The sequence below is a fragment of the Oryx dammah genome, unplaced genomic scaffold, assembly GCF_014754425.2.
Source record: "Oryx dammah isolate SB20612 unplaced genomic scaffold, SCBI_Odam_1.1 HiC_scaffold_22, whole genome shotgun sequence".
NCBI classification, from domain to species: domain Eukaryota; kingdom Metazoa; phylum Chordata; class Mammalia; order Artiodactyla; family Bovidae; genus Oryx; species Oryx dammah.
This window is the reverse complement of record NW_024070206.1, coordinates 36010146-36035129: the sequence shown is the minus strand read 5'-3', so window position 1 is coordinate 36035129 and position 24984 is coordinate 36010146. Positions and strand designations below refer to the sequence as shown.

The 24984-nt window shown below is 38.9% G+C and overlaps 1 protein-coding gene across 2 annotated transcripts in view; it reads right to left on the bottom strand.

The window, feature by feature from the left end:
- Positions 1-6044: 6044 nt before the first annotated feature.
- DSG3 (desmoglein 3) overlaps positions 6045-24984 on the bottom strand; it is a 35086-nt gene continuing 16146 nt past the window's right edge. The window contains exons 9-17 of one of the 2 annotated variants that reach the window (XM_040264797.1): positions 23231-23502; positions 22321-22460; positions 20312-20539; positions 18782-19033; positions 15556-15695; positions 15189-15252; positions 11945-12189; positions 6796-10351; positions 6045-6431 (exon numbers count right to left, since the gene is read on the bottom strand). In XM_040264797.1, coding sequence (XP_040120731.1) covers positions 9731-10351; positions 11945-12189; positions 15189-15252; positions 15556-15695; positions 18782-19033; positions 20312-20539; positions 22321-22460; positions 23231-23502 — 1962 coding nt within the window. In that variant the 3' untranslated portion in view covers positions 6045-6431; positions 6796-9730. Of the gene's footprint in view, positions 6432-6795; positions 10352-11944; positions 12193-15188; positions 15253-15555; positions 15696-18781; positions 19034-20311; positions 20540-22320; positions 22461-23230; positions 23503-24984 lie in introns of both variants that reach the window. The other variant, XM_040264796.1, reaches the window with a different exon arrangement.

Genomic DNA, 24984 nt, shown 5'->3' with positions numbered 1-24984 from the left:
TTATTGTACCATGCAGTGACTTATTAAGTATCAAGTTCTGAAATCTGTGATTGATTTACTTGTTATAAAATGATTAGAGAACATTTAAAGTTTAGTAATGATGTTATTTACTTGCATTTTTGACATCCCCTTGGGTGGAAAAGGAGGCTTGATTCCAGTGGGGGAGGCAAACGGTGCCCGAGGGTGAACTTGTCCAAGGGAGGGTATGACCTTGTGAAGGTCATTTGGCCCAAATTACACAGAAGAAATATTGAGAATCACTGGCTCTGCTGAGCAAAAGTTGCTGCTGCTGCTGCTAAGTCACTTCAGTCGTGTCCGACTCTGTGCGACCCCATGGACGGCAGCCCACCAGGCTCTCCGTCCCTGGGATTCTCCAGGCAAGAACACTGGAGTGGGTTGCCATTTCCTTCTCCAATGCATGAAAGTGAAAAGTGAAAATGATGTTGCTCAGTCGTGTCCGAATCTCAGCGACCCCATGGACTGCAGCCTTCCAGACTCCTCAAACCATGCGATTTTCCAAGCAAGAGTACTGGAGTGGGGTGCCATTGGATATTGTTATTCTCGAATCCCAGATTTGATATTATGAATGCAAATTGTTTTTACGGAATAACTTTATAACAAAAATAATCAAAAGTCTCAATATAAATAACAACTTAATTAACTCACTCACATCTATATGTGCCCAGGGAATTGGAAAGTGGAAACAGTCATTCAGCTATCATGTCCCTGGTGCCTGAGCATTTTAGAAGTGTTTTTAAAGCTGTTTTGCCTGAACTGTAACTTTTTTTTTTTTTTTGGTTTGTTTTTGCAGTGGACCTAGTTTGAGTTTCAGACTTCCTTGGTGGCTCAGACAGTAAAGAATCTGCCTGCAATGCAGGAGATCCAGGTTCGAATCCTGGGTTGGGAAGATCCCCTGGAGAAGGGAATGGCTATCCACTCCAGTATTCTTGCCTGGAGAATTCCATGGACCGAGGACCCTGGGCTACCGTCCATGGGGTTGCAGGGAGTTAGATGTGACTCAGCGACTAACACTTTCACTTAGTTTGAGTTTTATCACCTTCTCTAGCTCCCATTTAGAGATTTTATTAGATAGAAATGTGTTCAAACATTACCAAACCAGGTAAGCAAAACTTAGTTACAAAAAAGACAATAGGAAAGAATCTGCTCCTGATATTTTAAATGACCACAGTAACCCTTACCAGCTTGTCTGAAAACATTTGTGGTTAAAGATTTTTTTGTTAAAACATAATATTTATTATGAACATTACTGTATGCCCTTGGACATCTTGTTTTACAAGACAATTGTCTGCTAATTTATGGTAACATATTATTTTAGGTGAACTTCTCTTAATTTCTACTGAAACAGTATCTGAATGAGTCTTACCTTTGGAGAGAGAGTCACGCCCATTTCATGCACAATCAGCTACAATAAAGATAAGTCAGCCAATAAAGACTTCTTGTGACTAATTCTTCTGTGAGTACAAAAGAAGAGAGTGTATCCTTGTTCTTCTTTCTTAACTTTAGGATTAGAACATTGAAGTAATCAGTAAATTTATAACAACAAGTCAGGCAGAACAGTACTACAGGGAAAACTTAAGAGTTGAACAAAGTAAAATAGTGTGAGAACTCACATGGAGAGTTGTTTTATGATTCATAAAGTGCCATTGTGAGTTTCCATTGTTTGGACCTTGAAATTTCAGTAATTAAAATCTCAAGTCCATAGAGTTTGATTTACTGTTCTTTATACCTGCGATTTTCCCTTTAGAAGTGTGAATAAGCCACCTAAAACCACACACACACACATAAAAAACAGAGGAAGATTTTTATTTTAAGGCTTTCAGGACTAAAAAGATGATGAGATTTCTAAGGAACATTTTACTTAGTTTTATTTCTAGAGAGGATGTGTTAGGTCAGTTGGTCAGAATATGAAACCTGAATCTTGGATTTGCCCTGGGTGGTCCTAATGTACAGGTAGAGGCCCACATATGTGATTTGGCAGGTAAATGTCCCTGCAGGAAACACTCCACCTCCTGACCTATGACCTAATGATAATGAAATTTTATTTTGTTTTCTAAGTCAGCAGATATTTAAGTATTTAAGATACATACTTCAAGGAGGAGAACAAAGCATTTTCTGTGATTTATACTTTGCCGTGAATTAATTTATCAAACAATTAAAAACTTTATTAACTAGTTATGATCACATTTTAAAGGAAATAGGAAGTAATTATGAAAACCTTTATTGTTGTATCCGACTCTTTGTGACCCCATGAACTGCAGCATGCTAGGCTTCCCTGTCCTTCACTATCTCCCATATTATATTCTGGAAATAAGGTAATACAATATGCAAAGGTAAAGACAGTTTAACTTCCTTCTATTTTATGTCGAGTCAACTGGCTTTTGTAAATAAAATTCCTTTTCACCTGGCACCATAAATCCTGTAAAATTGTAAAGTGAGGTAATTTTCTTCATACAGTAATTACTATTCTAACATGTCTCCTACTGGAGGTTGGGTCAGTAGCAGCATTCTTTTTATGCTGATTTTCAAGTATAACTACTTTTTTTTCCACCTAAAGCTACCTGGCTGCCCTGTTCTATTTGGTGGAAATGACATAGAACTCTTAACAGGAAAAAAAGGCCTCCATTCTGTCCTTTTCTAAGGAAGCCCGGCTGAAAAATTCCAGTGATCTTGTGATTCTCATCAGTTTGGCTACAAGATCACAATTTGATAGGAATGAATTCACCTCTACTTGCTTGTGTATTCAGAGGAATTTCTAGTGCCATATAGGGTAGACAGGACAGGCTCTGTGGTTAAGGTGAAAGATTAGTGAAAAAGAAATAGTGCACTCACAATTTGGAGTCACAAGAAGAGAATTGGCTTAGTTAGTTCCTAACTACCTTTGATCAACAGATTACTTTTCAGCCTGTTTGAGCATCTGTAAAACAGGATTTTTGGGTCAGATAATCTAGAAGTTTTGAGTTTGTATGGTTTCAGTGGCTTTGGATGTCACCCTCATAACTTTCTAAGTTTAGTTCATTTTGAAGATTGAAAAAAAATTCTTTTATGTCAGATCTTCATGAGTACTTCTATTAATATGCCCTAAGGATGTTCTGTTTTTTTTTTTTTTTTTGTGTGTGTGTGTGTGTGTGTGTATGTGTGGTACAGGGGATCTATTTCCCTGACTAGTGATCGAACCCAGGCCCCCTGCATTGGGAATGTGGAGTCTTAGCCACTGGACCTAAGTACATTCTTACTACTTCTTGACAGAAACGTCATGAAGTAGGGACTGTTACTGTTTCCATAAGAGTACTCCAGAGATCTGTGAAAAGTTGAAGTAACTTGCCAAAGACACACAACTAGTAAGTGATGAAGCTGGGATTTAAACTCAAGTAGTTTATCTCAAAAACCTGAACTCTTAACCATTAACTTAAACACACAATTGAAAACAAAGCAAAAACGTTTTAAGTTGATCTTTTGTTAGTTATAACAAAGCTTATAATAAGTTTTAACTTATAACTTCCTAATAAGTTTTGATTTCTCACCACTAGCAGACTTTCTTTGCTTGACAACTCATAGTTTCCTAACAAAATATTCCACATCTCCCGACTTGTTCTTTCAGTGGAGACATCCTTCCCTAACCAAGGTTGGCAAAGTGGTAATAGCGTGCATTGGCTTGTTCTGGAAGCCCTGGGAGAGTCTTTGATCCCTAGAATAGAAGGCCTTATGTCATCCTGACAGCATATGCCTTTGTTGTTAGTTTGCAATTTGAAAGAATATTCAAAGACCAACACAAAGAGGGCCCACAAAAGTGTGTACAGAAAGAGTGGCTGGTTAGAAAATCAGCTTAGACTTCAACCACTAGCAGCCATAAATATCTTCTGAGGAAGAATCCAAAGCAGTTTATAACAACTGACAGGAAAGGGAAGATACGGAAAAATATTGTCAAATGATGTTGGACTAAGGGTTTATTATATATTAAAATTTTTTGACATACAAAAAGTTGTACATAATTAATATATACCACTTGATGAGTTTGAGATAAGGATAAACCCATGAAACCATTATCATAGTCTATACCATAAACTTATGTGTCACCTTCAAAAGTTTCCTTCTACACTCTTTTTTACTGTTACTTTGTGCATGTGACAAGAACAGTTAACATAAGACTTACCCTCTTTAATAAAATTTTAAGTATACAGTACAGAGTTGTTACGTATAAGCTTTATGCTACACATTAGTCTGTAGAACTTATTCATCTGGTACAGCCGAAACTTTGTACCCATTGACTAATATCTTCATTTCCTATTACACATGTTTTTACTAATCAAAAGTTGTGGGTGTCCGCCCTGGATAAGTATAATTAAGATTAGGTAAAAAAAGATAAAAGTTTGGTCAAACAAGGCCTCTTCATTGTGTCTTACTGGAAGAAATTTAAGTGGAAAATCTAGGTAATTCTTTTCTTTTTAACTATGCATCTAGAGAGCAGATTCCTTGTATGGAGAAACTTCGTGTCTGCAGCACCACTAAGCATTAGTATTTGGTCCATGGGTCTAAGAATGAAAAGACACCGCTTCAGCTATACCAAGCTACATGGTTACTGGTGGCAAATACATGTGCTTGTGGTGCGTGCGTGTGTGTGTGTGTGTGTGTGTGTGTGTGTGTGTGTGTGTATGTTTCTCCTGGGAGTTAGGACCATAACAGTCAGTACTAGTGAGTAGGACATGAAAGGCATGACTAACTTAATCTCACATTTTGTGTTTAAATACCCAATTTTGGTTTAGTAACAATGCCTCCTTGCAGGAGCAGAAACCATATCATTATGCCATTTACATAAATCCAGGATTACCTGATTCTGTACTGCTTTATAATTAAGAAAGTTCTTTGCAATCCTCTTTTGATTATGAAAGAATATAAATATTTCCTCTACCTTTTACAGAAATGAGGACATACTTATTCAGTATCAATATTTTGCTTTTATCATAATTCGATGCTCTGTTTTTATACAAAATTTATTGTTTGCTAACTTAATAGTGACAAATTCAGCCCACAGAAAACATCAGGGATATTCTGAGGCATAAAATAAAAAATAAGGTGGTCCCATATCCTTCATGGGAATAAAGGTATAAGTAGAATTGGCTTTAAGTAGTAAATATTTGCTGTAGTTGTTTAAAATGTGTTGTTTCCCACAAATCATGGAAACACTGAGGTGGAAGGACTCGTTTAAAGTTATTATTTTAAAAAAACAAAACAAAAACCAAGTTCACAGATACAGAGAACAGACTGGTGATTGCTAGAGGTGAAGTGGTTGGGAGATGGGCAAAATGGGTGGAATCAAAAGGTACAAACTTCTAGCTATAAAATAAATAACTCCTGGGGATGTAAGGTACAGCAGGGTCATATAGTTAGCAGTATTGAACTGCATATTTAAAAGTTGCTAAGAGTAAACCTTAAAAGTCCTTATCACAGAAAAAAGATTTTTTTGTACGGTGAAGGATATTAACTAGACTTATTATAATAATTTTGCAATATACATAAATATCAAATAAGTTTAATGTATAAAATTATTTTTATATCTAGATGCATGTCAAATTACCTCTTCTGTTAAAATGTGTTATCAAAGTAATTTTTAAGGAGTTTATTGGGAAAGAGGTTCCATGACCTCCAGGTAGCTTGTTTCTGTTGTTAAATGTGGAGGAAAGTTGCTTACTGTGACCTGAAAAATAAACTCACATAGGCGTCAAAATAGTGGCAAATCAAGTACGTGCATTCTTTCATCTGTGCCTACCTTTTTATTTCTCTACCTGTATCTTTCAGTCATAATATATATATGCTAACATTGTACTGCTTCTTTAATCTTTATAATTATATTTGGATTTATGATCTTTTTATTTTATAATTTTTATTGTTTTCTTTCCAATTTTTCATATTCTACTTAAAGTCTTAGATCTGAAAATAAACAGATTATTCTGACAAACTAATAAGTATTAATATTGCTGAATGATATAGATCAACTTTTACATTTGTGTCACTTATTCTATGATCTTAAGGAAGTTACTTTGATTCTCTGAGTTTCTGTTTTTGTGGCTGTAATCTCAAAGTTACCATAAGAGATAAACTAGAATAAAACGCTCTTGGCTGTCTGGTAGACCTCAAAAGTGTCACTCTTCCTTTTTTGGTAACTGTATCCTTTTACACTTTAGACCATCATTATGTTGAGTTTTAACTATACCTGCATTGTGCTTAGATTTTTTTGTTTGTTTGTTTTGCATTTGTTAAAAAAAAAAAAGGCAATGTATAAAAGAAAAAGAAAGCAAAGACACCAACCTGTGTAATGGCCTGTGTCTTGTCTTGGAGGGGATCATGGTGAACTCTGGATCAGGCAAAGCAGAAGGAATCTCAGTATTCTTTGTGGAAGATGTTGTTTCTGGCACCTGGAATTTAAATGATTACCTTCTTTTCTCATCAAATATCCCCCTTATGTAAAAAAAAGATCTCAAGACTATGTTGTTGAGCAAGTGCTAAATCATGTGATCTCTGATTCACAATTACTCTTATAGACTCAGTAAAGGAGTTGAGAAAATACTGGATTGCCAATAACAGGAAGGAAAGATCCTTAACTTTTACTTAATTGCTAGTTGTTTCTTAATCACCAGTTACATCGAAGCTAGTCAGTTGATTGTATTCATTTACACCATACTTGACTTTTGAAAATTAGATAAGAGAAACTAATCTTGCTGTTTTTATTCCTTCATCTTCCTATGAATAAGAGGAACTGGTGATATTTTTGGAATTTACCTGCGTGGTTTTCGTTTTCCTGGGGTTGATCTAGGACATCTGAGTTAAGCCATCCACTTTTCTTCACTCAACATTCACTCGAATCCAGTTTCTGCTCACCTTACCCCAGGTCCAAGTTGAACTGTCTGTATTTAAGAATGAGGAGGGTCAGCGAAACCAAGATGTGAGGCTCTGAAGGGACTTGATTTGTGGTATCCCTTTAAAGGAAGACATAAAAATTACAGACATTTGTTGTTGTTGTTCAGTTACTAAGTTGTTTCTGACTCTTTTGTGACCCCGTGGACTGCAGCCCGCCAGGCTCCTCTGTCCATGGGATTTTCCAGGTGAGCATACTGGAGTGGATTGCCATTTCCTTTTCCAGGGGATCTTCCTAACCTGGGGATCAAACCTGTGTCTCCTACTTGGCAGGCAGATTCTTTGCCATTGAGCCACCTCAGACATTTACTGGCAGATGGACTCACTGCAGGGGCTAATGGCTGTCACCAAAGTCATGGTACATTTTTGTCATCATGTTAGGCTAGAAACCTTACCTTCTCCTTCTCCACCTTTTCTCTCTTAAGTCTTCATAGGGTGTCAACATTTTTGCCTGAGAGACCATTCCAAATTACCCAATAGATCATAAATGAGTTAAATCATCCAGTTAATAAAAATCTGCCCTGACCTCATCCAACATCTATTTCCACCTGAAGAAGAGATCCCAAGTCCCCATGTACTTCCTGTTGGGGAGGATTCAGAAAAAGTGTCAGCTTTAAAAAAAAAAAAAGGAAAAATACTGATAAAAATACACATGCAATCACTTTCTTACATCATATTTCTTAATAGTTATTAACTGCAGAGAATAGTTCAGTTTTTGCTAAATGGTTAAGGAAGTACTCATAAATTTGTTGCCAAACAGTTTTATTATAACAATGTTACCACTCTATAAGTTTTAATATATACTGTTTACAATTTATAATACATCAAGTAAAAAGATAGTTTTTAAAGAGTTTTTCTGCTTAAAACATTTTTTATTTTTAGTGAAAAAATACAGATACATTTTTGCTTTGAATTTAATTTTACATGGCAGATTAAAATTATAGGTCCTCTTAGATAAGAGTGATCTACTTTTGTTTCAAAACGCCCCTGATTTCACTTTCCCCCTTATTTGACTTTACTACTGTGGCATAGTTTTCTCTGTAGTTTGGCAGTGCAGCAAAATCCCCATTTCATGATTCGGATTTTAAGAGGAAATATTAGAATACCTTGAGGATCCTGAAAACACTTCTGAACTTGGAACAAGGGTTGTTCTGATTATTAGTTTAATTCTCATGCATAAACAGAGTCACAGGTCAGCTCTGTGGGTTCTAGACCCCAGAGCAAGCTTCTGTTGAGAATAGGTCCCGGAGGTAACAGCAAGGCGACTTCCTCAGGACTTGCAAGGCTGCTCCAAAGGGTCTAGTTCCTCTCACCTCAAGGTGGCACCCTGCAGACCTTGTTGCTACAGCAACCTTGTCTTGGAAGAAGTGATTGCCTGTGCTTCTTGGGCTTTCTGGTAGTCATGACACCAGGGAGAGGGAAGAATGCTAGATGTAAGGATATTTTAGGGGGTCTCCTCCCCACCAGGAATCCTCAGGACTGCACCCTTCTGGGTTAAAACATAAACACTTTATACTTTGCCTTTCATCTGAAAACAAATATAGATTTGAATATGGCAAAAACCAGAAAAGAGTATTTTATATACAATTAGAGATAATAGAGCCAAATAATGACCTTATAAAGACTCAGCTAAGACAATAATGTTAATTAATAAGAGGTAGGGTGCTCTCTATGGGCTAAAGGATGAGGACCTTGAATGATTAGAAATGACTTGAAGAACTACATTGTCATCAGGGTAACACACATGAAATGACATATTCTAAGCCGTCACTAACCTAACATGGTTATACTCAAGGATTAAATTGTGGTAGCAGCTTCATTTAAAAGGAGTGAGGCTTAATAAAATTAAGTTACTCATAATCTCTTTCTATATCCCTTTTTGACCTGAAACACGGCATATAATACACATTCACAAATTTTACTATGTGTTACTCTAGTCAGAGGCCTCTTTTGCTTGTGAGAAAAGCCATATTTTGTATTCCTAGGAAGTCTGTAGACATTGTTAACATGATAAATATCACTACATGTCATATGTAAGTTACATCTACCTACTAACATTTAAAAAATAAAGAGTAATTTTCAAAGACTATTAACACAGGATTGCTGTTATTGAGAAGTATAGAGAGGGGCTTAATGTAAAATATTTTCTTTAGGTAGATCCTTTCAAGGTGATTTAAAAAACAAAAATATTTACACCATACTGAACTTTCCTAAATTTCCTATGATACTTCTATTTAAAAACTGTCTTATTGTGAGAGTATGAGGAATACAGATGCAGCAAGTTTAATGTGTAAACCAATACCCTTAGCTTGAGCAAAAGATGTCCCTAGGGTCTCCCAACACCAAGAAGATGGAAGAAGTTCAAATGCAGTTATTTTCTTTTCCCCAAGCAGCTCAAAATGCTTTAGCGAAGACTTTATGATTCTTACATCATTACTAATGATGTAAGCAAAGGTGAAAAATTCAAGAACTGGGGGTCTTGACTCCAAGTCCTTAATCCACTAAAACACACTGCATTTTTTCCTAAAAATTATTAGGAAAATTTCCCACTGAATATGATCTTAAGATATTTCAGAAAACATTTAAGATCTACTAGGACTTGAATTTGAGAAGTAAGAGTGACCACACATCCAGTGTGGGGATATAAACTAGACAATTTAGACTGTAATCATGACCAGTTTATGAAAGAGTAGCAAATAAGTGCCAAATCAGACCAATACTGTGAGATTTGCTGTGCTATTTTGAATAATTTGGTTCAAGTATCCGTATTTGGCCAGTATGTAATTCCAGTTCACTCTGCTTATATCAGACGGGAACAAGGATCTTCTGTAAAGATTTTACTGCCTGATCCTCGTAGCTCTGTAGGACCATGTAGGTTGCTAGTAATACTAGGAATCGGACAAATCACTCTTTCTGTCACTATCACATTTTGCGTGAGAAGTGGATCAAAAACGGCAGCAGGAGGTTGCACAAGGGAACCAGAAGAAGCCGAGTAAGTCTCCGTTACCAGATAGCTATCATGCTGCAAAGGGTCAGTGATGGAAACGGCGGGCTGGAGGACAGAGCTGGAAGCAGACAGTGCAGACGCCCCCTGGCTGCCTGACAAAGTCTGGTGCCTGACAGACTCTGACTGCTGGACTTGTACATGTTGGTCACAGGCGTCAACCCTAGAACTGCTGTCTTTGGTAGGCGACTGAGAGTTTTTGGTTTCGTCATCCATCCCGAGGCTTATCTCGGCCAGCTTTTTAAATTTGGGGCCGAGGGAGTCCAAGAAGCTCTCGTCAAAATCATCAGCAATAAAACTGCAACAACCCAGAGAGCCGACGGGAGAACTGGGGGCCTCGATTCCTTCATTATCATAGATCAGCAAGCAGTCATTTGCTTCCTGGCCGTCGTCTTCATCTGCACAGGCAAATGCTTTCTAAAGGTGAAGACAAGAGGAGAAAATGAACTGTAAGAGACACTCAGGGGAAGGATGTAATACCTTTCGTAGAACCCAACGTTTGATCGTGACTGTGTGATTGAGGTAATCCATCGAAGTCATGTACGGATGTGAGAGTTGGACCATGAGGAAGGCTGAATGCCAAAGAATTGATGCTTTTGAATTGCAGTGCTGGAGAAGACTCTTGAGAGTCCCTTGCACAGCAAGGAGATCAAACCAGTCAATCCTCAAAGAAATCAACCCTGGATATTCACTGGAAGGGCTGATCCTGAAGCTGAAGCTCTTTGGCCACATGATGCAAAGAACCAACTCACTGGAAAAAACCCTGATGCTGGGAAAGATTGAGGGCAGGAGAAGGGGGTGACAGAGGATGAGATGGTTGGATGGCATCACTGACTCAATGGACAAGAGTTTGAGCGAAATCAGGGAGATAGTGATGGACAGGGAAGCCTGGCATGCTGCAATTCATGGGATCCCAAAGAGTAGGATACGACTCATCGATTGAACAGCAACAACAATAGAAGTAAGGTCATACTCCATATCAGCAATCTTGTTACGGAAGTTATCTGTGTTTGGAGAATGATGAAATTGATATTCCTTCAAACTTGAGTCTGTTGTAGGCTCATATTTGAACTCTTGAGTTTTAAGATTTGCACTGACATGGACTTAGGCATACAGAGCAAGTGTGCGGAGCCTGGAGGTTATTTGCTGGGCCATCTGTGAAGGTCCCTGTGTGTGCTTGGGTTATTGCAGGTCATTGTGTGGGGCAGGGTGCAGGCTTCCTCACCATCTGAGGCAGCTCTCACCAGCCTGGGGCCTTGGCCAAGACACTGTAACCCTTGTGAGAGTCTGACCCCTAACTGGGAGTCTGATCCTTCCTGTCAGTCTGTCCTCAAACACTGTGTCAACCTTCATCTGGTTGGCCACCAGGCCGATGCCATCACTTACAGCTCTGATAGCAAAGCTGTAGGTGAGATCCATTCTAGTGATGCACCAACCAGGAGGCAAGCTACCCGCCCCACAACGTCCTCTCTGTCCTTGCACCCCTGTCCCTTTGTAGATTCTCCGCTTCCTGACACTTTGCCTCATCTTGGACCACATCCCTTGCTTCCCCTTTTATGTTTGGATCATTAATGTTTCTTCAGTATTTTTGGACATGGACTCCTTGACAATGTGAAGAATACTATAACCCTCTCGGAAAAATGTATGCCGATGTATTCTGACATACTTCATGGTACAGGGAATGAGAAATAACTGCTTTGTATGTCTAAAGAGGATGCCGCTGATCTGAAAAGCAAAGGGTTTTGTTTTTTGTTGTTATCTCAGTGGGAGGAACGAGGTGCCATATTCTCTCATTTTGTGTCTACCCATCCCTTCTTTCTTTTGACCAGTAGCCAGACTTTGGCAGCCACCTTAGGTTATCCTTGTTATTTTTAACAAGGATCCTTTACCTCTTTTTTCTTGTCTTAAAAAGCTGCAAAAGAACCGAACTGTAAAACCGAAGTTCAGTCAAGTAGAAAGCTCTCTAATGTAAACAAGACAACAAAGCCACAGAGTTTTCCATCAGATTACCTGAGAAAAGTAGGAGTCCAGGAATTTCATGTTTATCGCCCCTTCCCCAAAGTCCTTGTTGGTTCCTCCCGTGGAATGCCTTGTTCTCATTGTCCCAGACTGCCCCATGGAAAAGTTGCTCAGACCAGTGGTTTCTCCGAACCCTGCGGCACCCCCAGATCCTGCAGCTGCTCCAAGCCTGGTGGTCAGTTCCATTCCCGAAGCTCCTTCTACCACCGTCCCTCCAGCATATGTATTTGTACAGACTTCTAAAAACAGGGGAGAAAGTGCTGTAACATCTCATGCTGTGATTTGTTTTGTTTTGTTTTTTACTGATCTTTGATATCCAAGAGCACCTGCCAAGTAAAGCCAGCATGTGGGAGAAAATACAATTTTATGACTCAAGGTGAGAAGAACACCCCACAGTCTGTAATGTGAGAGTAACAGAGGAGGTGAGGGAGTAACAGAAGGTATTGTTTTCAGAGAGGTATTGTTTCTGAAAACATATCAATTAAAAAAATAAAAAAGATTTTCAGTGACAACAGCCAGAAATGGAAAAGTATAAATGAAATATTCAGCGCACAGCCATGGAAGGCTTCTAATGTGATGCTTGTTTTCAGGGAAAAAGAAGTTGTAATTTAGCTGTCATATTGGCTCAATATGGAAACCAAAGAGGAAACATACATAATGTAATCATGCAAATTAGCCAATGCTAATTAGGTGTCTTAGTGCCTGATGAAAATTTAATGAGCTGTGACTATTCTGCCTGTTACCTTTATACTGCATTTTCATGGAAAGCTGTTATTCCTAGAGAATTCAAAATATTGTAATGGGAGAAGCAAATAAAGATTAAGGTAGCTGATAAAGACAGATAGTTAGATTTTGGGGGTGATCTTATGTAGATTTTTCAGGCTGGACATTTAAAAACAATCTATTGCTAAGCATGGAATTAAGAACAACTTGAATATTAGGCATTAGATCTTATTGTTCTATAGGCTTCCCAAGTAGTGCTAGTGATAAAGAACGTGCCTGCCAATGCAGGAGACATAGGGGATTTAGGTTCGACTGAAGCAACTACTGCACAATTGCACTCATCTCACACGCTAGTAAAGTAATGCTCAAAATTCTCCAAGCCAGGCTTCAACAATATGTGAACCATGAACTTCCTGATGTTCAAGCTGGTTTTAGAAAAGGCAGAGGAACCAGAGATCAAATTGCCAACATCCGCTGGATCATCAAAAAAGCAAGAGAGTTCCAGAAAAACATCTATTTCTGCTTTATTGACTATGCCAAAGCCTTTGACTGTGTGGATCACAATAAACTGTGGAAAATTCTGAAAGAGATGGGAATACCAGACCACCTGACCTGCCTCTTGAGAAACCTATATGCAGGTCAGGAAGCAGCAGTTAGAACTGGACATGGAACAACAGACTGGTTCCAAATAGGAAAAGGGGTGCATCAAGGCTGTATATTGTCACCCTGCTTATTTAACTTATGCAGAGTACATCATGAGAAATGCTGGGCTGGAAGAAAGATTGCTGGGAGAAATATCAATAACCTCAGATATGCAGATGACACCACCCTTATGGCAGAAAGTGAAGAGGAGCTAAAAAGCTTCTTGATGAAAGTGAAAGAAGAGAGCGAAAAAGTTGGTTTAAAGCTCAACATTCAGAAAACGAAGATCATGGCATCCGGTCCCATCACTTCGTGGGAAGTAGATGGGGAAACAGTGGAAACAGTGTCAGACTTTATTTTTGGGGGCTCCAAAATCACTGCAGATGGTGATTGCAGCCATGAAATTAAAAGACGCTTACTCCTTGGAAGAAAAGTTATGACCAACCTAGATAGCATATTGAAAAGCAGAGACATTACTTTGCCGACTAAGGTCCGTCTAGTCAAGGCTATGGTTTTTCCAGTGGTCATGTATGGATGTGAGAGTTGGACTGTGAAGAAGGCTGAGTGCTGAAGAACTGATGCTTTTGAACTGTGGTGTTGGAGAAGACTCTTGAGAGTCCCTTGGACTGCAAGGAGATCCAGCCAGTCCTTTCTGAAGGAGATCAGCCCTGGGATTTCTTTGGAAGGAATGATGCTAAAGCTGAAACTCCAGTACTTTGGCCGCCTCATGCGAAGAGTTGACTCGTTGGAAAAGATTCTGATGCTGGGAGGGATTGGGGGCAGGAGGAGAAGGGGACAACAGAAGATGAGATGGCTGGATGGCATCACTGACTCGATGGACGTGAGTCTGAGTGAACTCCAGGAGCTGGTGATGGGCAGGGAGGCCTGGCGTGCTGCGATTCATGGGGTCGCAAAGAGTTGGATACGACTGAGCGACTGAACTGAACTGAACTGAACTGAAGCAACTTAGCATGCTTCTTGTTCTAGTTTACACCTTAGTGTGGTACTGAGATAAGACGAATGAAATAGTTGTTTGGTAAACTAAAGAAATAAATAATTTCACCTATATGACAACACAAGCGATCCTTGTCCCATTACGATTAAACATTGTTGTTGTTTAGTTGCTCAGTCGTGTACAATTCGTGATCCCATGGACTGTAGCCCACCAGGATCCTCTGTCCAAAGGATTTTCCAGGTAGGAATACTGAGTGGGTTGCCATTTCCTGCTCCAGGGGATCTTCCTGACCCAGGGATCGAACTCCCATCTCCTGCATTGGCAAGCAGATTCTTTACCACTGAACCACCAGGGAAACCCATGATTAAATACAAGAATTGGTTATTGAATTGAAATCAGGTTCCTGTTCTGGGGAAGAAAGAAGGGCAACAAGATCTAGGAAGGGTACACACAGCACTTTAACTGCAAATATCACCAGTGTAAATAGGCAAGTTGGATGGTGGGTACATAGTGTGTTTTATATTCTCCTTTACATTTTTCTATATATGTAAAATCCTTAACTTTTTAAAAAATTAGTAATCAACTATCAGAGACCTATACTTCAGTTTACTGAAGTTTGGAGAAATATAACAAATCTGCTAGTAAAAATGGTGATATCAGTAGACAAATGAACTTATTGAAGTCAGAACTAGGTCACAAAATTGACTGGTATAGTAAGAGTAAACCGATTCATTGAAACCCTGTTTCAGTGGTAATATCTCAGTATGAGCACAAATTATTATTTTTTTTTTTTTTGGCTCGCCGCCTCCATCCGAGCACAAATTATTAAGGAGAGAATTTAGAACATTTCTTAGTTTTTAATATTTCTTATTTAACCCATTGTTCCGTTCAAAAATAAATTTGATGTTCACTTACCAGAATTTTCCATGAAATCAACTCCATTGGCAGTTATAGGTGGCACACAGATATTTGTGATTTCCTACAAACAATATGCAAAAAATATATTTAAAAATTAACCAGATTTCACCAATATAAGTGAAATACTCTCCCTTTTAAATGGAGACATTACAAGACTTCCAAATTCTTACAGGAGTAACCATTTTTGTGATGTGACATCTGAAGAGCTAAGATCCTAAAAGGCTCCGTTCATTTCAGCACTTGATGGTCCTTGATGGTCAGGAGTCTTATTTTTTATACCCCACTACCCCCTTTTCTATCTAGCATGTAAACTGAATTTTGCTCTGTATGAGTGGAGTAAATGTCTTATAAAGTGGATCTTCACCTTGTCTTCAGGCTGGGCCCCTTCGATTCCCCACGGGTGAATTGTTCCCTCTGAACCATCCGGCACTGGGACAAATCCACCGGTCACTCCCCCAATAGGACCGGCCCCACAGTCACAGGTCAGCAGCAGGAGGAGAGCCACTGGTATGAAGGAAAACAAAATATCAGAACATTTGACTCACTTGGAAATGACTTGACAGGGAGATTGTTGGAAACATTACAGAGAAATACAGTATCTTTAATGCTTATGGAAAATCTAATAGGAAGCAAGATTAATTTCTACAAGGTAAAATTTTATACACTAAGCATACTAAAATTTCACATAATTATGAAACTGAAGGAGACAGATCAGATTATTCTTGTGACCTATATATTTTCTTAAAGGAGGCACTGCTTGATGAATGATAAAAGTGGTCATTCATTTCCTCAATTATTTTCTATATTTTTATTATTATCACTTTTATTTGTACATATTGAAGCTCAGTATATGATGTGGGGTGAATACACACCTGAATAGTCAAGATTTTAGGTGGGCATTATAATGATATGGTAATCTGGTCTCTAAACATCTCTTTATAGAACAACCATTGACCTACAAACTCCCTCTGCAACTGATGATCTAATATCATTACAGTCTTAATGGTGACTTAGGAATCCTTAGCTTGGAGGAGCCTTCCTGCCTGGGTAATTGTCATTCTTTCTGTGCAGATAGGTCACATCTTGGCAATAAAGATTAGCCTCATTCTCAGGCTAATAGGCCAAGAGAGAAATGAAACACTTCCCAGGCTGGCTGGCTGATGACCCCACCTCCACCTCTGCCCTGCTTGCTGGATATTTGTCTCCGACTGAGTTTGTGTCTGATTCTTGTGATCCCATGGACTGTAGCCTGCTAGGCTCCTCTGTCCATGGGATTCTCCAGGCAAGTTTACTGGAGTGGTTTGCCATTTCCTTCTCTAGAGGATCTTCCCGACCCAAGACTCTAACCTGGGTCTCCTGCATTGCAGGCAGATTCTTTAGTGACTGAGCTATGAGGGAAGTCCTGCCCTGCAGAAGGAAGACACTGAATCCTAGTCTGAATTCTTTCACTTACTGGCAGCTTAGTGAGGGGTTTAAGAGTATATAGTCTCTGGAGTCAGTCTTCTAGGGTTTGAATTTTGGCTTCACCATTCACCAGCTGGACAAATTACATCATCTTTTCTTGCCTCCATTAACTATCCTAAGAATGGGAGGATATATAGTATCATAGATTGTTGTGAGGATTATGAGTTAATGAAGATAAAGGGTGGTATTGAGTGCCATGAGGACTCCCCAATATTGTTTGAATGAGATACATCAGTTATACAAATTAGGTCAGTTACATATATATATATATGTAAATACATGATGAAAAAATTAGGCCAAGTATATAAAATAAAATAAGTTGGACAAAGCACATTTTCTCAGAATTTAACATAATGTTCATATAAGTGATACCTCTAAAGGCTTTCTTTATTGCCATCCTCAATTCTATGACTTAATTAAATGTATGGGAAGGGTTGAATATTTTAAGTGGGCAAATTCATTTTGAAAAGTGATGAATATATATATGTATGGTCAGTATTTTTAGATGAGTATAACAGTCTTTTAGAAGTCTTGTTGATCATTGTATGTACAATATGTATTCAATTTTTATATACGCATCCAGACAAAGTTTTTCAAAGTGTTGACTGTGTTTCCACAGAAACATGTATATGTTCTGTCCACAAGATTCAAGATATGATCTTTTGCAAATGGTAGGATCCCATGAAGCAAATATGACTGTGGGAATATCACAGTATATTTCCTTTGACTGCCATCCTGAGCCACAATCTCAAATGCATAGTAGTCTAGAGGAAATATCTGTACCTCAAAATTCAACATTTCAAAATCAGATTTATGGTTGCCACCCTACTTATCTGCACTTCGTCTGATATTTTCAGTTTCATTTAATGGTTTCAGTAGCAACTGAATTCAGTGGTTCATCTGGACTTCTCATCCATTCATTCTATCCATTAGTCTCCAGATCTTCTCCATTTACTCCACCTGTGCCTCGCATACATATTCGTTCCTTTCCAGTCTTATGCCGTGGCTCAAAACCTGGCCTCCATCATCCCATGTGAGCTATAATATTACAATAACCTCCTAACTGTTCTTCCCTTTTTAATTTGCAGTACACACTGCTGTCAGTGTTATCTTTCTAAAATACAAATAAGATCATGTTGGTCTTTTATTCAGATATTCTCAGCAACTCTCCCTCTCGGAATGGAACTTGTCTTATATCCCTGGGTATGGTCCAGTGTCTCCTAGTTTATAGTCTATGGGAACTTGAATAGAATTTATTGTATCCTACTATTGTGTGAAAATTGTATGAATCTTAATTATGTTGAATTGGTTCATAGCGATTTTCAGGTCTACTCTATCCTACATTTCTGTACATTCTGTTAGTTTTTGAGAGTTTGATATTGCAACTCTAAAAATCTTCATTTACCTACTTAAAAAATAATTGTCATATGTAGTGGAACTATAACAGAAACATGTGTATCTAAATACAAATAACTTTGTTTTCTCCAACTCTCTCCTGTAAATGTGTTATCATACTTTCATAATTTAAAAACATAAAAAAGAAAGAGGAAAAAAATACATGTATGTAAATTCCCTTAATGTGTTCAGTAAACTTCATCATATTAAGTTTGAGCCTTAAAGGAGTGTATTTTCAGGTGAAAAGCTGTTTTGAGGCAATTCTGGATTAAGCAACAACTTCTCAAAGCGCGATATATTTATATGCATTGTAAAGCTCAAAGCTTATGCTATCTTAGACTTCTTCCTAAATTTTTTTGGTCAGGACTCTATTATATTTTAGAATTTCATGAGACTTGTAGAGGGAAAAGATATTTTAGAAAGTGCTGCGATCTTGGATAAAGTCATTATTTTGATCATGAACACTACAGGCAGTGTGTAGACTGTGCTTTCTTTTCGCCTTTCTTTGATTCTCTGGTGCTGGTTTCTATATGTCTAACATACACGACCTGCTCTGCTGTATTATAAATATAGATTGTTGGCAAGGCACATGTTAACTTTAAGCATTTCTGGTTCTTCCTGAAAATGTCCGCACACCCCCCACCCCCACCTCACCCTGTGAGCTCTGCCTCTGAAACAACTGCAGAGATGCTTTGTCCATGCACATGCTACCATCCCCGTGGCATACTCACACAGCAGCAGCAAAAGGCCGAGGAATAGCAGGCCGATGGCGGCAGCCCCCATCCCAGGCCCCTCTCTCATTCTATCAGGGCTGCTGGTCGGAGACACACTTCGACAGATGTCCCTGTAGTCACACTGGCAGACTTCCAGGGTCAAGCTCTCTGGTGTCTCGCACCGCCTCCCCTCACCGTCCGTGACCACGACGGAGATTCTGTACACTCCGGGAGAGACTGGCTGTGGGGCTGTGAGGAGTGCGGACGTAGCTGTAGGGGAACCGTCAAACACATCAGCGGTAGGACAAGGTGTCTCCGGCTCTTAAAACTACTTGTTGTTTTGGGTGAATAGGGCCACAGTTGGCGCATCACTGTCACAAATAGTAGGGTGAGACTGGAGCAGTTATGAGGGCTGTTGGGGTTCAGTTGGGTATACATTATTTCAGAAAAGAGCAAGTGATAGATGAGGTCATTTACAAAGGACTTGAAGTGGCCCAATGGCCACCTTTGTTGTTTTTCAGTCGCTAAGTCATGTCAACTCTTTTGCAACAGAGGAGCCTGGCAGCCTACAGTTCATAGCATTTCCCAAGCAAGAATACTGGAGTAGGTTACCATTTACTTCTCCAGGGGATCTTCCTGACCCAGGGATTGAACCTGTGTCTCCTGCTTGGCAGGCAGGTTCTTTACCACTGAGCCACCTGGGAAGCCCTGCTGGTCCCTATGAAATCTAAAAAGAGAGAAGATTCTTATTATGTCTAATAGCTTTTTCTATGAGATTCCTGGAAAACATAGGAAATGTGAAATTAGCATGATAAAAGTTAGGAGAAAAGTAAGGATGGATTAACTCTTGCCCATTGGCTTATGAGTTTGAGAATTTCAGCCTACCATGCTTTCAAGATTCCTGACTAGTGACAGACTAGGGACAACCTTGAGCAGGCTGACCCCTCCAGTATTTCATGTCTGCTGACAGCTTGGCCAGTTAGGAGAAGTTTATGTATTTAGAAGTCTAAATAGCTCAGCAGTAAAATAGGTGCCTGACTGTAATCTTTTCATTATTTATTTATTTTGGTATACTGAGGAGATACAGATAAAAAATTGAAAATATAAAAATATCCATAATTAGAGTCCACATGAGAAAAACAGAAATTTTTAAATAGTGCTAATATCTTATATTGTTCCTTTTCTGAAGACAGAGGAAATTCATGAGGATAGGACTTCATCTTCATTGCAAAGAATTTTTAAAATTGGACATGAATTTGAGTGAACTCTGGGAGTTGGTGATGTGGACAGGGAGGCCTGGCATGCTGCAGTTCATGGGGTCACAAAGAGTCGGACACGACTGAGCAACTGAACTGAACTGAATATCTTATATTGTTCCTTTTCTGAAGACAGAGGAAATTCATGAGGATAGGACATCATCTTCATTGCAAAGAATTTTTTAAATTACTCTTGGAAAGGACCTACTCCCAAATGGACTCCCTCTTAACCTTCTGGAAATATAGAAAAGCAGCAGTTTTCATTTGTGGAAGCAGCTTTACAATTACTCACCATCTGTTCCTGAGATACTCCATGCAACTGGAAGTTTTACGCTTTGCCCTTCCACCGAAAATTGATAGGGGCCAGCATATTTATCCCTTTGCAGTGGTGAAGCTCTGACAACCACGGAAGGTGATGAACTACAGACTACTTCCTTTTCCAGGGCAATTGTTGGACAATTTTCATTCAAATCAGGTACATAGACAATTACGGTGCCTGTAGAAGTTTTACCAGTGTTTTCTATAAGAATAACATTTTAGAGTTAGAGAACTATACAAGAGCAAGTTGTGCAAAATAAAGAAACAAAGAAGCCCTTAAAATTTCTCTCACATGCACGGACTTCTCTGGTGGCACAGTGGATAAGAATCCACCTGGCAGTGCAGGGGACATGGGTTTGATCACTGGTCCAGGAAGACACCACATGCTGTGGAGTAACTAAGCCCGGGCACCTCAACTACTAAGCCTGTGAGTTGCAACTGCTGAGCCCTCATGCTTCAACTGCTGAAGCTGAGAGCCTGTGCTCCGCAACAAGGGAAGCCACCACAATGAAAATCCCGTGCACCGCAGCTAGAGAGTAGCCCCCGCTTGCTGCAACTAGAGAAAGCCTGGGTACAGCAAAGAAGACCCAGTGCAACCAGAAGTAAATAAATAAATATTAGAAAAAAGTTATCTCGTGTGCATCAGATTAGTGTATGTACTCATGAAATTGTGTCTGTTATTCTTGCAAATAAAAAGATGTCACCCAATTTCTGTACCTTGTTAAAAGGAAATCTAATTATCAGCTTGGCTGCTGTCTTTAATTAGTAGCTTCTTGTTGTTCAGTCACTAAGTCATGTCTGACTCTTTGTGACCCCATGGACTGTAGCCCACCAGTCTCCTCTGTCTATGGGATTCTCCAGGCAAGAATACTGGAGTGGGTTGCCATTTCCTTCTCCAGGGGATCTTCCCGACCCACAGATGGAATCCTGCATTAGCAGGTGGATTCTTTACCTCTTAGCCACCTTAATTAGTAGCATCAGCTATTAATTCAATGTGATTGGAACCAAGACCTTTAAGGTGATAAATTCCACTGATTATAAATAAAATCAACATGAAAATAATAGGTTTATTAAATATATTCTAGTGCACGAGCCCAGACTATGTGGAAGATTTGTGCTTTTAAAGCTTGAGCCAAAGTATTTGGAATAAACTATGATTTATTTTTATTACCCAAGATATAAAATCTCTCAGTGGTGGGATTAAGAATTACTTCTCTTCTTTCCCTTAGTGCTTTTTTCTGCTTTTCCAGATAATATGATTTTTTATTTTATTTTTATGTTTGCTGAAATTGCCTTGAGTATAAATTAATTTTACACTTAGGGAAGCACATAGTCAATGTGCTTTGACCAGGTGCTTCATTTAGAAGATTTTTCAGAAGATTTTTCCTGTTCTATGATATAAGCATATAAGTCTCTGTAAGTAACTCACTCTGTGTGTAAGTAACTCACAAAGGCACCTCACATTTGAGCTGAGCTTCCCTGATAGGCTTTCTGTATCAATCCTTGTCCACATTCTCAAATCAAGAAATTCTTGTGCCAACCACAGCAAACAGTAGGACTAAACCCATAATTCACTGGTCCAACGAACTCCAGTGAGAAGCTAGGATGCTCAGTCGTTGCCTAGATTTAGCCACCTCAGACTTAAGACCCAAGGCCCCTAAGGTGATCAACTTTATCTAGTGATAAAGTTTCTTCCCTGGTGTCTCAGTGGTAAAGAATCTGCCTGTGACGCAGGAGACACAGTTTCAATCGCTGGGTCAGGAAGATCCCTTCGAGAAGGAAATGGCAACTCACTCCAAGATTTTTGCCTGGGAAATTTCATGGACAGAGGAGCCTGGTGGGCTAGAGTTCATGGGGTTGCAAAGAGTTGGGCATGACTGAAGTGACTTAGCACATATGCATGCAGTGATAAAGGTAATATGTTAGTAATCAAAAGCATCTATTCATAAAGAAATGCCAATTGGAATAATATTTTTTTCTTACCATCTATGGCCAGAACCTCAGCTGTGATTGTCTTGTTAACTATGAAAGTAACGTCTCGATCAATGTTTTTGACAAATTTGATTTCAGCAGTGTTTGAATCAATCGTTAGCAAACCACCATCATTACGTCCCAAGACATATCTGTTATGTAACAGAAAACAGTAAGTTTTTTTTCCAAACATGGAATGTTGTCTATTTAATGAAAATTACTTATATTTAATGTAATTTCATAAGACTCTGAAATATGTTTTTTAAAAAGCAGCGAAAATTAACATATTAGCCCAGACAAGGAGTATTTCATAAGCCTTAAGAATATGTTAGCCTGGTTTTTAAATTTTCTGCTCTGCTCAGTAAAATAACTGTGTCCTTGTTCTTTATACTATAGCAGCAACTTTTCATGGTGTTTTATTATTTTAGGCACCATGCTTTGTATGTACTGTTCTATGTCTGACTACACCATGGTCTTCTGGTGAAATTCTACTTTTTTAAGGCTCAATTGAAAGTTTGCATGACACTTTTTCTAGATCTCACTAGACAAGCTGTCATTCTTCATTTCCACTTTCACTTATGCTACCTTAGCTCATAGCACATCTCTTCTTGAGTTATATAGGTCCTTGAGTTGGTTACCATTATATCTCTTTACATTCTTGGCATAGAGTAGTTTAGATATTATTTTGCAGTAGTTTATAAATTAAAACTAGTCAAGGTAAACAGCAAGATCCTACTGTCCAGCCCAGGGAATTATATTCAATATACTGTGATAAACTGAAATGGAGAATATGAAAAAGATTATATCTGTATAACTTAGTCACTTTACTGTACATAAGAAATGAACACAACATTGTAAACCAACTATACTTCAATAAAATTAAACTTCATCAAGGAATAACGAGATATTAAATTATTCTCACCTAACAAATGAGGCAGCTTCGCCAGTGTCTTCATCAATGGCTTGATAGGTTCCCAGGACGTAATTGATCAACTGTCTACTACTTACGCCTTTTTGGACAGTAAATGTCTTGGAAGAAGGACGGAATGTAATTCCTTCCCTCACATTTATTACTTCAACTATGAGTGGGGTTGACTGGACTCGATATTGAGAGATTACAGATTGGTGAAATTCAGCTTTGTTTTTGACGGCGATACCAAGTTGCATGCTTTGTACTTGTTCATAATCTAGAGACTAGAGTAAAAATAAAAATAGAAGGAAAGAGGTGTCACAAAAATATGATCAGGTAAGAGGACCAGAGAACTCTATGTTATGTGCTATGAATGAATCCTTTATTTCTATACAGCAAAACGGTTTCACAGATGATTGTAATGCTCTGATGAGGGTCCTTCAGAATTCTTCGCTTATGAAACCTCAGTTTGGTGACTGATACTTATGAAGCACAGTTACTTCTTTTAAGACTAACAAAACACCTTTACAGTTTCTTTAGGCTGTGTGATGCAGTGGAAAGAATTCCAAATTTGTTGTTGTTGCTTGGTTTGAATCCTGGTTCTGCTACGTAATAGCTGTGTGACTCAGGTCACAATATTTAATATCTCTGATCCTCAACTATTTACTTCTGAAAAAGAAAAAAAAAACCTCTTACCTCATCAGATTGTTGTAAGGACTGAACAAATTACAGCCTACAATACATTCCTGCAAATGGTAGCTACATCCACTCACAGAATAGTGAATTCTGTGCAGTGGATATTCTCGTGCAGTAATATCTTTCCTGACTTTAAAAAATTCAGAGACGACAAATTATCTTACTAAACTTGGTTGGCACATAGGCTTCTGTAAAGCAGTGAGAGTGTGGCCCACCAACTCTCCATAGAACCATTTTCCTATGGTCTTATGTGTTCACTATTTCTTTGACTCTTATATTGAAGTGGCACAAGTCAAGGCCAGAGATATCCCAGGATAGTTCTTTTCATTCACTAGTAAATTTTTTAAGGGTGATGGGATAAGGAAATGTTCATTTTGGTTACATTGGAGTATAACTGAAAATAAGTTATGAGATCTAGATTTGAGTTTTAATTTGGCAGTGACTGGTTTGGTGGACTCAAGTGTTTCCTAGTGGAGAGGAAGAGAAAGATGCTCAAACTGGTCATTATAATGTAAGGGCTAAGTGACAAAAGAGATGGTAGAGTTTCTCTGTGAAGGCAAGTGAAGACTTGTACTTGAGAAAAATCAGGAAAGGCTTCCTAGAGGTTTTTGTGTGAGCATTTCAGGGTGAGGAGGAGTCATTCAAGCAGAGTAAATGCCAGATTTAGCAGAAGGTGACAGGGAGCTGGTGATAGTGAGAGGCTTGGGGTACAACTCTGAGGGGGTTGAAGGTCATCTCCAAGGCCAGCAGGTGGTCATCAACCCTGGCTGCATATTAGAGCCCCCTGAGGAGCTGCTCGGCCTTCCCTGAAGACAAACTGGCAACCGCTCCTGTGTTCCCACAGGCTAGGAGAAGCGGCAGCAGATTCAAAGGGACAGTCTAACTGAGGGCCATTTTCACAGCCAGTGAGAACAAGGAAAGTTTTTAAGGGAGAGTAATTGGTCCAAACTGTTTTTCAGAAGAATGTGGTAGACAGAGGATGAAGGGGGGTAGACACAGGAGGTGGGGGTGGGGAAGTCTACCAGAAGGGATTGCCAGCATCTTGAAGAGAGGGAGGCAAGGCCGGCGCA